This window comes from Macrotis lagotis, chromosome X (genome assembly GCF_037893015.1).
Source record: "Macrotis lagotis isolate mMagLag1 chromosome X, bilby.v1.9.chrom.fasta, whole genome shotgun sequence".
Taxonomy (NCBI): domain Eukaryota; kingdom Metazoa; phylum Chordata; class Mammalia; order Peramelemorphia; family Peramelidae; genus Macrotis; species Macrotis lagotis.
In genome coordinates this window covers 699,502,732-699,519,216 of record NC_133666.1, presented here as the reverse complement: position 1 = coordinate 699,519,216, position 16,485 = coordinate 699,502,732, and the positions used below count along the sequence as shown (strand labels likewise).

The following is a 16,485-nucleotide window of genomic DNA, read 5'->3' as shown; positions in this document are numbered from 1 at the left end:
TTGGAGGAACTGATGTTTCTGTGCAAGATAGCTTAGAAATGTATTGAACGGAGTTACTTATTATTTGGCAAGTTTGTTCATTAGTCTACAACACTGTTCTGATGAGCAGTAAGAAGGTACCTCCAAGCAAAAGTGCTTCCACATTGATTACATTCTTAATGTTTCTCTCTAGTGTGGATGCTCTGATGTGCAATAAAATGGTGCCTCCGAATAAAGGCCTTTCCACACTGATTACATTCATAAGGTCTCTCTCCAGTGTGGATTCTCTGATGTGGAGTAAGACTGCGTTTCCATGTAAAAGCCTTTCCACATTAATTGCATTCATTTTTTCTCTCCAGTGTGGATTCTCTGATGTGCAGTAAGTCTGTCCCTCTGAGTAAAAGCCTTTCCACACTGATTACATTCATAAGGTTTCTCTCCAGTGTGGCTTCTCTTATGTGTATTAAGACTGCACTTCCATGTAAAAGCCTTTCCACATTGATTACATTCAAAAGGCTTCTCACCAGTGTGGATTCTCTGGTGTTCAGTAAGAATGTTCCTCTGAGTAAAAGCCTTTCCACATAGATTACATTCATAAGGTTTCTCTCCAGTGTGGCTTCTCTTATGTGTAGAAAGACTGCACTTCCATGTAAAAGCCTTTCCACATTGATTACATTCATAAGGCTTCTCTCCAGTGTGGATTCTGTGGTGTTCAATAAGAATGTTCCTCTGAGTAAAAGCCTTTCCACACTGATTACATTCATAAGGTTTCTCTCCAGTGTGGCTTCTCTTATGTGTATTAAGACTGCACTTCCATGTAAAAGCCTTTCCACATTGATTACAAGCATAAGGCTTCTCACCAGTGTGAATTCTCTGGTGTTCAGTAAGAATGTTCCTCTTAGTAAAAGCCTTTCCACACTGATTACATTCATAAGGTTTCTCTCCAGTGTGGCTTCTCTTATGTGTATTAAGACTGCACTTCCATGTAAAAGCCTTTCCACATTGATTACAAGCATAAGGCTTCTCACCAGTGTGAATTCTCTGGTGTTCAGTAAGAATGTTCCTCTTAGTAAAAGCCTTTCCACATAGATTACATTCATAAGGTTTCTCTCCAGTGTGGCTTCTCTTATGTGTAGCAAGACTGCACTTCCATGTAAAAGCCTTTTCACATTGATTACATTCATAAGGGTTCTCACCAGTGTGGATTCTCTGGTGTTCAGTAAGAATGTTCCTCTTAGTAAAAGCCTTTCCACATAGATTACATTCATAAGGTTTCTCTCCAGTGTGGCTTCTCTTATGTGTAGCAAGACTGCACTTCCATGTAAAAGCCTTTCCACATTGATTACATTCATAACGTTTCTCTCCAGTGTGGCTTCTCTTATGTATAGCAAGACTGTACTTCCATGTAAAAGCCTTTTCACATTGATTACATTCATAAGGCTTCTCACCAGTGTGGATTCTCTGGTGTTCATTAAGAATGTTCCTCTGAGTAAAAGCCTTTCCACATAGATTACATTCATAAGGTTTCTCTCCAGTGTGCATTCTCGGATGTGAAGTAAGATGGGTACTCTGAGTAAAAGACTTTCTACATTGAATACACTCATAAGGTTTCTCTCCAGTATGAATTCTCTGATGTATAGTAAGATTGGTCCCCCAAGTAAAAACCTTTCCACACTGATCACATTCATAAGGTTTCTCCACAGTTTGGATTCTCTGTTGTGTGGTAGGGCTGTTCTTACATGTAAAAATCTTTCCACAGTGATCATGTTCATATGATTTATCTCTACTTTGGATTCTATCATGAGTAGCAAAGAATTCTCTCCAGGTAATATTACAGGGACTATCATTCATGACTCTTTGCTTGTGAGTTTCTTCCATAGAAAGGCTCAGCTTTACAATAGTCTCCTTCATTTCAAGTCTGATTTCTTCTTCTGAAAGAAAAAAAATAGTGTATATACAGAAACTACCTCCTGCTACTTCACACACACACACACACACACACACACACACACACACATATCCCACCACTGCTAGAACTTAAAGTCATTTACTTTTTATTTCCTCGGGTAAAGGGAAAAAAAAATCTTTATCCTTACATGGGCAGAATAAAACATTTTTAAATGCCAGTAGTTCACATACAAAGACTGATTTAAATTACAATCAGAGTTCATGGTGACAAAGGCAGGACCAGCATTCTCATGATCCAACTCAGACTATGAACTCAGAATGGCCTCTTGACTTGACATACATCCCAGTAGCTGAACACTAGAACACAAGTTCTGTGGGTGGGCATATTCAGTCCACAATATTCAACAAATTAGCTCCACTATCAGTCTTTTGATTGACCTTTCACTGTCCCTTTCTTCATAGAATGACATTTGGTACACAGATATTAACTAAATATTCAAATTGTTTCATTATCCACCCTACCTTTAAGCATAATATAATTTCTGTGGTGAAATTTTATTTTTTCAATTTTATTCAATTTTATTTTTTTCTGTTTCAATATCTAAGGTCAGAAGTATAATATCAGCACTGTTTTTGTTATTTAACTGAGACATAAAAGATTTGTTCTGACCTATTATTTTTATAGGATAGCCATTATTTCCTTTTTTAAAAAATATCCTTTAATGGCTCCCAAAAGTAAAATGGAAATCTTCTAAAAAAACTCAATTTTAAAAATGTATGGAATTTCCTATATCTGAATAAATGTGTTGCATAGAGGAATTTGAGTTAATCATCCTTTTAAGGAAGTTGATAGCATGCTTCACAATTAGTCTTCTTGCAGCTCTTCCCATTTAGAGATTCACACACTCCTTGAAGGATTGAGACGGTGGTCCAAGGAACTTGAACTAAAAACTTGTGGATGGCAACTGAAGGAGTAAATAATTTCCAAATAGCCCACACAGATATATATCATCTGGGATAAGTAGTATGTGTATCATTCAATCTTAACATATGTGTTTGTATGATTTCAAACTATCATGATCAGGAAGACACTGCTTTTTGCAATCATGTAGTGATTACATCAAACCGTCTGTTTCTGATCAAGTGCAACATTTCCTTTTAAATTTTCAACTATATCGAATCATTTCCAAACTTCTAACAAGGGATGGACATTCATGTCCAAATGGTCCTTGGCATGCCAAGAGCCTCAGTGGCTGTCTATCACTGCACCAGATGAAGATTATGTGGGTTTGCATTCTTGCAGCAGTGATGGCAGGCTAAATGACAACCATGGTCCTAGGCATGCACAGTAGAGGCTGCCATGAAAACATCATGGCCTACTACAACTTTCTGTGGAAACAGATGTTAAAGTTCAACTCATTGAAAGGCTCAGTTGGTTTAATAATTTGAACTTCTCTCTTTATGTTACTCTTCTTCTATCTGGTGGCTTCTCAAAGAAACTGGCAGGCAACATAAGTTATTCATTCAATAGAGTTTGATAGGAAGGGTAGCCAGTTTATCAGTAGAAGAAAAACAAAATTGCATCTAAAGAAAGTCTATTTTTTTCAAAGACTATTTTGCATGTAAACATTTTTTTAAAAAGCAATATTTAAAAAATTGTAAGTAAATTCATATGGAGAAATAAAAAGTCAAGAATTGCCAGGAGCTTAATGAAAAAAAAATGCAAACGAAGGTGACTTAGCACTACCAGATCTAAAATTATATTATATAAAGCATCAGTCATCAAAACTGTTTGGTATTGGCTAAGAAATAGAGTGGTGGACCAATGGAATAGACTAGGTGTAAAAGCAGGAGAGGATTATAGTAATCTGCTGTTTGATAAACCCAAAGAGTCAGGCCACCAGGATAAAAACTCCCTCTCTGATAAAAATTGCTGGGATAATTGGAAGTTAGTATGGAAGAAACTTAGATTAGACCAAGACCTCACACCCTTTACCAAGAGAAGATCCAAATGGTTACAGGACATAGACATAAAAAACAATACTATAAGCAAATTAAAAGATCAAGGACTAGTCTACCCGTCAGATCTATGGAAAGGGGAACAGTTTATGACTAAGGAAGAGTTGGAGAACATCACTAAAAACCAATTAGATGATTTCAATTTACATTAAATTAAAAAAGGTTTTGCACAGATAAAACCAATGTAATCAAAATCAAAAGAAAAGTAGTAAATTGGGAAACAATCTTTACAACTAATGATTCTGACAAAGGACTCATTTTAAAATATACAGAGAACTGAGTCATATTTTTCAAACAAAAAGCCATTCCCCAATTGACAAATGGTCAAAGGATATGCAAAGGCAATTTACAGATGAGGAGATCAAAGCAATCCATAGCCATATGAAAAAATGCTCTAAATCATTAATTATTAGAGAAATGCAAATTAAAGCTTCGTTGAGGTATCACCTCACACCTCTCAGATTGGCCAGTATGACCAGGAAGGATAATGATCATTGTTGGAGGGGATGTGGGAAATCTGGGACACTATTACACTGTTGGTGGAGCTGTGAACTCATCCAACCCTTCTGGAGAGCTATTTGGAATTATGCCCAAAGGGCAACAAAAATGTGCATACCCTTTGACCCAGCAATACCACTAGTGGGTCTACACCCTGAAGAGATGAGGAAAAAGGGTAAAAACATTACTTGTACAAAAATATTTATAGCAGCCCTGTTTGTGGTGGCAAAGAATTGGAAATCCAGTAAATGTCCTTCAATTGGGGAATGGTTTAGCAAACTGTGGTATATGTATGTCATGGAACACTATTGTTCTATTAGAAATCAGGAGGGACGGGATTTCAGGGAAACCTGGAGGGATTTGCATGAACTGATGCTGAGTGAGATGAGCAGAACCAGAAAAACACTGTACACCCTAACAGCAACATGGGAGTGATGTTCAACCTTGAAGGACTTGCTCATCCCATCAGTGCAACAATTGGGAACAATTTTAGGCTGTCTGCAAAGGAGAGTAACATCTGTATCCAGATAAGGAGCTGTGGAGTTTGAACAAAGTACAAGGACTATTCCCTTTAATTCGGAAAAAAAAACCCCAGATGTCTTATGGTTTGATCTGGTTACCTCTGAGAATTCTGTTCTCTTTAAGGGTATGATTTCTCTCTCATCACACCCAATTTGGATCGAGGTACAACATGGAAACAAAGTAAAGACTGACGGAGTGCTATCTGTGGGGTGGGGGTGGGGAGAGGGAAGCAAGATTGGGGGAAAACTGTAAAACTCAAATAATATCTTTAATAAAAATTAAAAAAATAAAAATAAAATAAAAAGCAATATTTATGAATATACTTCCAAGTACATTTGTCAAGTCCACTGCTTGTCATGCCAATAAAAAAAATCATTTTAATAGTAATTAGCAGGGCAGCTAGGTGGTGCAGTGGATAGAACACTGGCCCTGGAGTTAGGAGTACCTGAATTCAAATCCAGCCTCAGACACTTAATAATTCCCTAGTTGTGTGGCCTTGGGCAAGCCACTTAACCCCATTTGCCTTGCAAAAAAAAACCCCTAAAAAATAGTAATCAGCAATTCCTTTTGAGTGGTTGAGATGGATTTTCACAGCTCAGAGAGAGAATATCCAATTCTACCTCCAAAATCAGAATGGAACTGGAGTGTAGTGTTTAGAATGGTTGTTCTGTATATAAAGATTACTTTTTTTTAAAAAGGCAATATTTGCAATTAATCTGGAAATGCATTAGTTATACTACTTGTCATGAGCCAGTTGAAAAATAAATCTTACTAGTAATTAAGCAATTCATTTTGATAAGTTTGAGAGTTTAAAACAATTCATCCCTCAGTGGGAGCTTGCCCAATTCTCCATTCTTTTTCCACCTCATACATGTGTGAAGACTTTCAACATATTCTCTTTGAAAATCAGAGGACAACTGTTGACGTTCTGGATAGAATGTGGAACTGTGAATTGTGAAGATCTGAGTTCCAATCTCAACTCAAAAACTTGCTCTTTTGACTCCAAGGAAGTCATAGGAAATCTGTTTGCCTCAGTTTCTCTATCTGTAAAATGATCATAATAATAGCTCTAACTCCTAGGATTCTTATGAGGATAAAATGAGATAATATTTGCACAGGAGGTGCCGTAAAAAAAAATTGTTAGCTCTCATTTTTCTTTGACTTTTTCTTGCTCCTCTGTTCTGCTCTCTTTCTTAAGCCATTATCCTCACTCCTTTTATTTCCTTCTTGCAGTACAAGAATTTCAATTCACAAACATTCTCTTTTCTGTGAACCAACTCTACTTTGTAAATTGAATTCTGAGCTCTGAGACAGCAGATTATCTCCTGCCAGCCTTTGCAGCCTCTGGGTTTAGCACAATGTCTAAAGCAGTTTTAAAAATGTATGGAATTTCCTATATCTGAATATATGTGCTGCATGGAGGAATTTGCAGTTGTTTCAAATCTTTTCATTCCTCCTCAATTCACCTTTAAGGCTTGTTTCTACCACATCCCCACCACTGAAAAAATTGGATGTTTATCAAGGGCCATTTTATGCTTCTCCTATCTCATAAATCAGATAACTTCTTCTTTTTAACCTCCATATGGAGCGAAAGAAAATCCCTTTACTTACCCACATTATCTCATTGCAACCCTTCAGCTGTCCTATATCTATGTAAAATGAGCGTACACAGATTTCCATTTATCAGTTCTCTTTCTATGTGTAGACATAATCCTTCATTTGCCTTTTATATTCAATTTGGGTGATTATAATAATCAAAGAAAAAAGAAACTCAGGGATGGCTAGCTAGGTGGCTCAGTGGATATTGCACCAGACTTGGAGTCAGGAGTACCTGGGTTCAAATCCAACCTCAGTCATTACCTAGCTGTATGGCCTTGGGCGAGCCACTTAACCCCATTGCCTTGCAAAAGCCCTAAAAAGAAAAGAAATATATCAAAAAGAATTACAAGCCAGGTCTTCATGCCCCAATTCTGGCATGGTTCATTATAACACATAGAATCAGATCTTGGAATCGGAGCTCTCATTTACTTGCTTACATCTCACTCACCTGGACAGCAGGTCCTCAGGTCTTCTTGCTGCAGCATCCATGGAGCTTCCTTTTGTTCAAAATAAGAGATCACATCTTGTTTGGTAATTGGAAATCCTGGGAAGGAAAATCAGGGAAAAAAAAAATGGAAAGTAACTTGGAATTTAGTTTTATTTTGGAAAGGGGCATGAATGTAGCATTGCTGTATTTTGGGAACCACTTCCCTTATGTACATTCTTAGGACTCTATACTCAATCATTAGTGCTTGCAACGCAAATCATCTAAAATAGGATTTGTTGTTCTGAAAAATAGCCAAACCCTCTACCATGCCTCCCCTCCCATATCCTGTAAAGTTCCATACTGGTAGAAACATCTAATTCAAAAATTGGGTAAAAAGGATTATTGTGCAAGATCAGTCTCCAGTCCCAGAACAGGGACCTTGAGGAAGCAGTTTCTGCACATTGTCTACTATTTATCTGGGAAGTCTTTGCCTCTACAGATGAGATTTTCCTGCAAACTCAAGAAACCCTATTTGTTCCAGTTTTAATTCTTGGCCAGTCTATTATTCCTGGCAATACCAAGAGCATGGAAGAAAGAATCATGGGGGTGGCTAGGTGGCACAGTGGATAGAGCACCATCCCTGGAGTCAGAAGGACCTGAATTCAAATCTGGCCTCAGACACTTCATAATGACCTAGTTGTGTGGCCTTGGGCAAGCCACTTAACCCCACTACCTTGCAAAAACCTAAAAAAAAAAAAAAAAAAGGAATCATAGGGTAGCTCCCAGGTCTCCTGAAATAGTCTCAGAGATTTCTTTTTTGAGCTCTGAGGAGAGGGGAGAGGACATCATGGAATCTCATTGGAATCAGAAAATTTGATCTTGGTGCAACTTCATAACATTATCTAGAAATAAAAGGTACTTAATAGTACTGTGAAAAGAGCCCTGGGCAAAGAGTGAGGAATGCCAGAGTTTAAATCTAACTTCAGGCAGTTACTAGTTATGTACTACCAAACCTCCATTTGCCTCAGTTTCCTCAACTATTATATGGAGTTAATAATATGACCTAACTTGGAAGATTCTTATCATGATGAGGTGACATAATATGGTAAAGAAAGCACCTGGCATAGATCATGGAAAATAACAGGTGAAAATAAATATTTATTCTCTTCCCTTCCTTTCCCATCATCTGTGCCAGAATTTCATGGCAATATGAAGGAAGATTAAGGACAAATTTGCTACACTAGGGACAACGAGGATATTCAAGCTACAAACTGAAGTTTGCTGAAAAGAATATTCCAAATACTAAAGTCATCCCTAAGAGTTGTAATAAAAAAAAATGCCTGAAAAGTTCTCAGGGAACTGACAGGTGAAACTCATGTCTATATAGAGATTAAACTAAATAACCTAAGATTGATTCCACAGCAGGGAGGCTGCCACAGTGACATGACCTTTGACCTAAAGCTACCTAGAATGGGCAAGAGTCAGCTTCAAAAGCAAAAGAAGAGACACCCCCCCCCCAGGTTCCTTTCACACAATGCAAAAGAAAACCATCTTCCTTAAGGACCCACAGTCTCTTGGATACAAGCAAACCACACTTTTCTCTCTTAAATTTGATCAATGCTCCAAACCATCCACAGTAGGGAATAAAGATATTCTCATTGATAGCAGACTCAATGTCACTAGGGGAAGTGTCCTTACCTACAGAGACCAGGTTCTGAGCATTCTCTAGCATGACATCCTTGTACAACTGCTTCTGAGGATGGTTCAAGAGGTTCCACTCCTCCTGGGTAAAGTCCACAGCCACATCCTTGAAGGTCACCAATACCTAGACCATCAAAAGTCATCACACAGAGAAATGAAAGACTCCTCAGAATTAAGAAGTTCAACCCTCAAAAATTGTCAGTAGAAAGGGATTTGCCCAGAAACTGTATCATACATGAGAGTCAGAAGTAGCTCTAAAACTCACAGTCATTAAGAGACAGATAGGCTTTTGAGAAAAGCATTTTGTGTGATGCGTTGGAATAAAGGTGAAAATTGTTTTACAAAGAAATGTATCTCCCTGTGGAATTTGGGAGAAAGTTTGTGTTCTCTCAGTGAATGAGTAAGTCAGTCTGGGGAGGAAAAAGATGAAAGGTGATGTGAAATTTCTTCCTTATCAAACCTAATAGGAGATGTGTTCTGGGAAACTGCTGGTGTAAGCCAGAAATTTCTAGACTCTATAGATTTTCTCTATTAAAAATGACAGAAAATCAGCCTGAAATGAAGAGAAAGTAAAAACTGAGGAGAAAAGCAGTGTCTAAAAATAGAAAAGATTGGCCAATATGACCAGAAAGGACAATGATCAATGTTGGAAGGAATGTGGGAAATCTGGGACACTAGTACACTGTTGGTGGAGCTGTGAACTCATCCAACCTTTCTGGAGAGCAGTTTGGAACTATGCCCAATGGGAAACAAAAATGTGCATACGCTTTGAACCAGCAATACCACTACTGGGTTTATACCCTGAAGAGATGATGAAAAAGGGTAAAAATATCACTTGTACAAAAATATTCATAGCAGCCCTGTTTGTGGGAGCAAAGAATTGGAAATCAAGTAAATGTCCTTCAACTGGGCAATGGCTTAACAAGCTGTGGTATATGTATGTCATATGTATATCCTATTAGAAATCAGGGGAGATGGGAATTCAGGGAAGCCTGGAGGGATTTGCATGAACTGATGCTGAGCAAGATAAGCAGAACCAGAAAAACATTGTACACCCTAACAGCAACAAGGGGGTGATGATCAACCTTGATGACTTGTTCATTCCATCAGTGCAGCAATCAGGGACAATTTGGGGCTATCTGTGATGGAGAATGTCATCCAGAGAAAACGTATCCAGAGAAAAATGGTGGAGTTTGAACAAAGACCAAGGACTATTCCCTTTAATTTAGGGGAAAAGACTTATCTCATTATGTAATCTTGTTATCTCTTATACTTTATTTTTCTTCCTTAATGATATGATTTCTCTCTCATCACATTCAATTTGGACCAATGTACAACATGGAAACAATGTAAAGACTAACAGACTGCCTTCTGGGGTGGAGGGAGGGAAGCATAGATTAGGGGAAAAAATTGTAAAACTCAAAATAAATAAAATCTTTAAAATAAAAAAAAATAAAGTTAAACCAAAAAATAAAATAAAATAAAAATAGAGGAGAGAAGCAACTGAGAGAACTCAGAGAAGTTGGCAAGGGATGAGGTTTGGACTGACTGAAGTGTAGACACTCCCTTGATTCATCAAACAGGAGACCCTGAGGGAAGCACTGAAGGCCTCAAGAAATTTCACCACAGGGGCAGCTAGCTGGCACAGTGGATAGAGCACTGGCCCTGGAGACAGGAGAACCTCAGTTAAAATCCAGCCTCAGACACTTAGTAATTACCTAGTTGTATGATCTTGGGCAAGTCACTTAACCCCCTTGTAAAAATCTTAAAAAAAAAAACCAAAAAATTTCACCACAGCAATTGTTGACTCACAAACATTCATCTAAAGCAAAGTATATGATGAGCAGGGGAAAAATGAAGAATGTTGTACTGTTTCTGGAAGGCATGGCTAGCAGGGCTGACTGGACATGACCCTGACTGGCTACAGTTAAGGAGGAGCAAGTACCACAAGGAGGAAGAACATTTTGGGGACAGCATGGATGGGGTAAGGGAGAGGAAGAGAGAAGTCCCTGAGGGGGAGCCTCCAGATAGAATTTAGAAAATGTTAGAAAGTAGCACTTGAAGACCAGGGCAATATTACCCATAACTAAAGGTGAAAACTTAATAATATTAAGCTAATAAAAATAATGCACAAGCAAAGAATAAAGAACCTGGCTATTGCTTAACACATTGATGTAAAAAAAAAGACTTGGGATCATATTCAGAGGAAGATAGTGAGATTAAAAAAAAGCTTCATTCTCTAAAAACTATGAACAAATGCTCAAAAAGGAATTCTTGGGAAGAAATCAAATATTTGAAAAATTATATCAGGGAGAATGAGAAAAATTTCCAAAAAATAAAAGTAATCAAGAAAATTGTGAAAAAAGTTAACCAATTGCAAAAAGAGAAACAAAAAAATTAGGAAGAAAAAGAAATTCAAATATCAAATAAGAAACAAGGGAAAATGAGAAAAAAACAAAAGCAATCAAAAATTGTAAAAAAAGGGAACCTATTAGAAGAGATGAAATATTAAAGAAAAAATTAACTCATTACAATCTAGAATTGGAAAAGAGGGATTGAATGACATTATAAGACACTAAAATATGAAAGTATTAGGAAAAAATAAAAAGCAAATCTGAAACATCATTAGAAAAATGACTGATATGAAGAATAGATCAATGAGAGAAAATACAGGAATTGTCTGATGACCTTAAATTAAGTTTTAAAAAAAAGGGAATCTGGATAGTAGAACAAGAATTACCTAAGAAAAATTTCCCTAAAGTTCTAGACCAAGAAAGTAATGTAGAAACCTAAAGAATCAACTGATCACCACTTGAAAAAGAACCTAAGACATAAATTGTCAGGACTGTCAGAGTCATGTTTCAAAATTCACAGGTTAAAAAGAAAATACTTGAAGCACCCAGGGAAAAAAATCAACTGAAATAATGTGGAAGAATAATCAGAAGACATAGCAAATTCTATACTAAAAGATCATAAGTCATAGAACATTATATTTCAATGAGCAAAGGAACTGGGGTTGCCTCCAAGAATTACTTATCCAGCAAATCTGAGCATTAACCTATATGAAAAAAAATGGATAGTTGATGAACTGAAAGACATTCAAGTATTTGTAACAAAAAAGATAAGAACTCAATGAAAAATTTGATGAAAAAGATTCATAAGAAATAGAGGGAAATCATTGAGAACCAATTACAAGGCACTGATTAAAATCAAACTGCTTACTTATGATAGAAGAAAATGTTATCAATAATAGTAATTATAGGAGCAGCTAGGTGGCCCAGTGGATAGAGCACCTGCACTGAAGTCAGGAGTACCCAAGTTCAAATCTGATCTCAGACACTTAATAATTACCTAGCTGTGTGGCCTTGGGCAAGCCACTTAACCCCATTTGCCTTGCAAAAACCTAAAAAAAAAAATAGTAATAATAAATTATTCTTATTAGCAATAATGTTCTTGGGTTGACTAGGTGGCACAGTAGATAGAGCACCAGCCCTGGAGTCAGGAGTACCTAGTTCAAATCCAGCCTCGGACACTTAATAATTACCTAACTGTGGTGTTGGGCAAGCCACTTAACCCCATTGCCTTGCAAAAAAACCTAAAAAAAAAAAGTGTTATCATTACTATGGTAGTTTGAAAGAAAGATTGTGACTGAGTTGTATATGATGAAGTTGATTCTAAAAAGCAATACAGGGTAGGAAAAGGTTCAAAGGAGAAATTAGTTCATAAAAACAGGGCATGAAAGGAAGAATTGAATACAAAGGAAGGAGGTGAGGATGGAGAGCTAATAACACTGTGTTTTTTACTCTTATCTGGGATAAAGGAACCTGGTATACATCTGAAGACCTATAGGAATCTTCTGAACTGCAAGAGGGGTGAATAAATAAAGGGAGATGGTGGGGGGGCAGGACATTTAGAAGGGAATATAGATTAAGATTAGATGAATGGCAAGGGGACAACCAGGTGGTGCAGTAGATAGAGCACTGGCCTTGGAGTCAAGAGGATGAGAATTCAAATCCAACCTCAGACACTTGACACTTCTGTGTGACCTTGGGCAAGTCACTTAACTCAGATTGCCTCAAACTTAAGACCGTTTGAGGTGGTCCTGATTCATATCTGGCCACTGGACCCAGATGACTGGAAGAGAAAGTGAGGCCTCCTCATTTAAATTCTAATTCCTGTGTTTGTCATGGTCTTCTTTGAGAGTGAAGGACAAGGGGCAGCTAGGTGGCGGAGTGGATAGAGCACCCGCCCTGAAGTCAGGAGTACCCGGGTTCAAATGCAGTCTCAGACACTTAATAATTACTTAGCTGTGTGGTCTTGGGCAAGCCACTTAACCCCATTTGCCTTGCAAAAAAAAAAAAAAAACTTAAAAAAAAGAGAATGAAGGACAAACAAATATCAATAAAAATGCTCTAAATCATTACTGATCAGAGAAATACAAATTAAAACAACCTTGAGAAATCATTTTACAACCTATCAGACTGGCTAAAAGAATAGAATGGAAAAGTGATATATGTTGTGGAATGTGGAAAAGTTGGGACACTAATTCATTGTCGATGGATTTGTAAAATGGTTCAACCATTTGAGAGAGCAATCTGGAATTATGCCTGAAAGCTTTTTAATCAACCTTTTTCTTTGACCCAACAATCCCACCACTACTTGTTTCCAAAGATGATTGTTGGTGATGTTTGTCCTTCCCTCTCTAAAAGATGACCATGCCATCATGGAAGTGATGCCATGACAAGCACATGAATCAAATTTAAGTGAGGAGGCACTGTGCTAGGTCACTAGCCTCACTCTCTCCTCTAGAGCCATCTGGGTCCAGTGACCACATATGAATCAGGACAACTACAGATGGCCCTGGATGTGAGGTAATTAGGGTGACTTGCCCGGGATCATACAGCTATAAATTCTCAAGAGTCAGAGGTCAGATTCGAACTCCCATCCTCCTAACTCCAAGACCAGTATTCTATCCACTGAATCACCTACCTGCCCAAAGATGATTAAAGTTAAAGAAAAAGCACCCATATGTGCTAAAATTTTGTAGCTCTTTGTGGTGGCAAGGACCTGGATATTTCAGGGATGCCCATCAACTGGGGAATGGCTGAACAAGTTGCTTTATATGAATTATGATGGAATCTTGCTGTGCTGTGTGAAATGATGAGCTCTAGGATAACCAAGAGAACAAAATAATATTTTGTCCTTCATTTTCAAAGAAGACTATGACAGTAAGGAGATGATGCCATGACAAGCACATGAATTAAATTTGAGTGAGGGGATGCTGTGTTGTCACCAGACTCACTTTCTCCTCTGGAATCATCAGGGTCCAGTAGCCAGATAGGAATCAGGATGATTGGAGATGACCCTGGATGCAAGACAATCAGGGTTTAAGTGATTTCCCAAGGTTACACAGCTAGTAAGAGTCAAGGGTCTGAGATCAGATTTGAACTATTGACAACAATAGGGGCATCTATGTATAGCAGTAGATAGAACACCTGATGCCAAGGGCCCAATGAATAAGTTTAAACCACAAAAGAAGAGAGTGGGTCAGTGGGGTTACTCCTATGCTCAATTTCATGCTTTACTTTTTAGTAATGATCCATAAGAAAGGCATTACAAAACTTCTGAGACCATCCCCATGTCTATAGAAATGAATTACACTACTCCTGTTGGTCTAGTCTGTGGACAGACTGCACTCACCTGAGGTTGGGTGCTGAGGCTTCCAGAGGCCATTCCTTCTGAATCCAGTTTCCCTGTTTAGGCAGCAAAGTGATCAGTGACTCCATTATATTAAGATCCTCTATCTTGTTCTTAGTCCTTCCCTACCTTGGGGTCCTGCTTCCCCCACACTTTGTGGACTCACAAATGTAACAACTAAAGCTCTTCCTAACAGAGGTTATACCTAACCAAGGAAGGTTTTAATTCTATGCCTTTCTGATAACCAAAAGCTCCTAGGTCAGGGCTCTCACTCCAACTGCTCTGCCTTCCCCACATCTCCTCTCCCCATCAAACACAAACATTATCTGGATAACAGACCAGACAGGAGCACAGCTAGGGAAGTTTGAGGATGGGGTGTTCAAAGAATGGAGCCACCCAGCCTGAGACAGGGTGACAAAATCCAGACTAGGATTTACCCTGAGGACTCGGAAAGAAATTGAGGCAGCGAAGGAGGTGACCTGGGTAAGGGGAGCAGGAGGAGGGTTTGGGAGATGTTATTCTAACAAAGGAAGGTCAGGGAAACTGGATTGACAGAAGGGCTCCTGGTGAACATTGAGTCTAGGAAAGTCTACGACGATTGTCCTGAAGTTTAATTAGGAACAGGGGAGGACTCCTGAGATTCCCACTGGGAGATGGGCTAGAAAATGAGATAGGGAGCCACATGTCTGGGATCTGATGGGGAAGCAGCCCAAGAGTCACCAGTTCAGATAAGGAGGAGGGGCCAGGAAAGAGCTTGGGTATCTCTGGGCAAGTCAGGTTTCTAGGGGTGGAAGGCAAGACCCCTGGATCCTCAAAGGTGCTGGGTTTGAAGGCAGGGCAAATCAATTTCCAACCAATAGGTAGACAGGGAGAGAGGACATCTGGGTCCTGATAGGAAAGCTTCTGGATTCTTATGAGCAAAGTCTGAAATCTAGGAAAGTATGATTCCCTCCATTGAGGGAGAGTGAGCCAGGGAGTCTCATGACACGGCAGCCAGGAAACATGGAGGGACTCTGGTTCAGACCTACCTGGGACATGCAAGCACAGATCTGGTTTCCAGGAGGCAGAGTGATCTCGGTACCAAGAGAAGAAAGGAGAGAGAGATGATGTCTCCAGGGAAGGTAGAGTCTCAGTGCAAAGACTTCCTGCTTCCTGCTAGCCCACTCTGGGAGGGTCTTCCTAGTCCCAGAAGCACCACCCTGTGCAGGCCCTGAGACTGCCAGTTTCTCCAATCACACCAGGGCCAGGAGCCCAGGACCCTGTCTGCCTCTCCTCCTAAGCCCTGCCCTCCATCAAGTGCACAGTCTTCTTTACCGAAATGATCCCTTATTCTGCCCTAAACCTCTCCCTGTGCTCCAACTCCCCACCACCAGGTTGCTCACCTGTGAGAGCTCCTCCTCTCCAGTCCTCCACTCTCTTCCTCCTGAAGAGCAGAAAAGCTATCCTACTGACACTTCTACTTTGAGGACCTGGGAGCAAAGCGTTCTTGGGAAACCTGGAGTCATATGCCCTTTTCTAGGTATAGATCCAGGTTGGATTAGACTGAGTGGTTCCCAGACAGATGTATTGGTCCTACATGACCCCAGATGTTAAGGGAAAATACATCCAAAACTGGGCTTTGGGGTGATGGGAGAAGCTGTAAGAATAAGAATGAAAAGTCATTGTGTAGAAGGAAAAATCTCTGTCTAGCTTTTTTTTTACAGTTTAGAACTTAAAATTTACCAAAAACCCCCTAACAAATTAAGTTGAATTTAAAAATAACAAAAGCAACAAAACAATGTAAATGTCTTTTCACACAAATATTTCCAGAATATCAAAAGAGTAGGGATGAAAAGCTAACAAAAACAAGCATATTTTTATTGTTGTTAATTAGGTAGTTTCTAAATTGAACCTACTCTCAGTGTTTACTAAAAGGCTGCAAATAGTTTATATTGACATATATACTACAGAGAACAATTCCCAAGGCATTATGCTGAGCTATTGAGAGTGCCTATGATTTCCTATGGGGACACAGAATTTCAATTTTCCATCAGTCAGGTTTTCCGGCAGTTCTCTTTATGTAATTGCCCTTGACCAGGTAACAAGCTCAGAACTTCGGTATCAGAGTATTTAAAAGGTAAAATACAAGTAAATTC

The 16,485-nt window shown here is 38.8% G+C and overlaps 1 protein-coding gene and 1 pseudogene across 1 annotated transcript in view; one reads left to right on the top strand and one right to left on the bottom strand.

The window, feature by feature from the left end:
- LOC141499640 (vomeronasal type-2 receptor 26-like) overlaps positions 1–16,485 on the top strand; it is an 841,716-nt pseudogene that overhangs the window by 528,442 nt on the left and 296,789 nt on the right.
- LOC141497117 (uncharacterized) overlaps positions 179–16,485 on the bottom strand; it is a 39,585-nt gene continuing 23,278 nt past the window's right edge. Inside the window, exons 2-6 of the mRNA XM_074199725.1 lie at positions 15,379–15,986; positions 14,354–14,406; positions 8,651–8,777; positions 6,974–7,069; positions 179–1,910 (exon numbers count right to left, since the gene is read on the bottom strand). Coding sequence (XP_074055826.1) covers positions 322–1,910; positions 6,974–7,069; positions 8,651–8,777; positions 14,354–14,386 — 1,845 coding nt within the window. The 5' untranslated portion in view covers positions 14,387–14,406; positions 15,379–15,986 and the 3' untranslated portion in view covers positions 179–321. The remainder of the gene's footprint in view (positions 1,911–6,973; positions 7,070–8,650; positions 8,778–14,353; positions 14,407–15,378; positions 15,987–16,485) is intronic.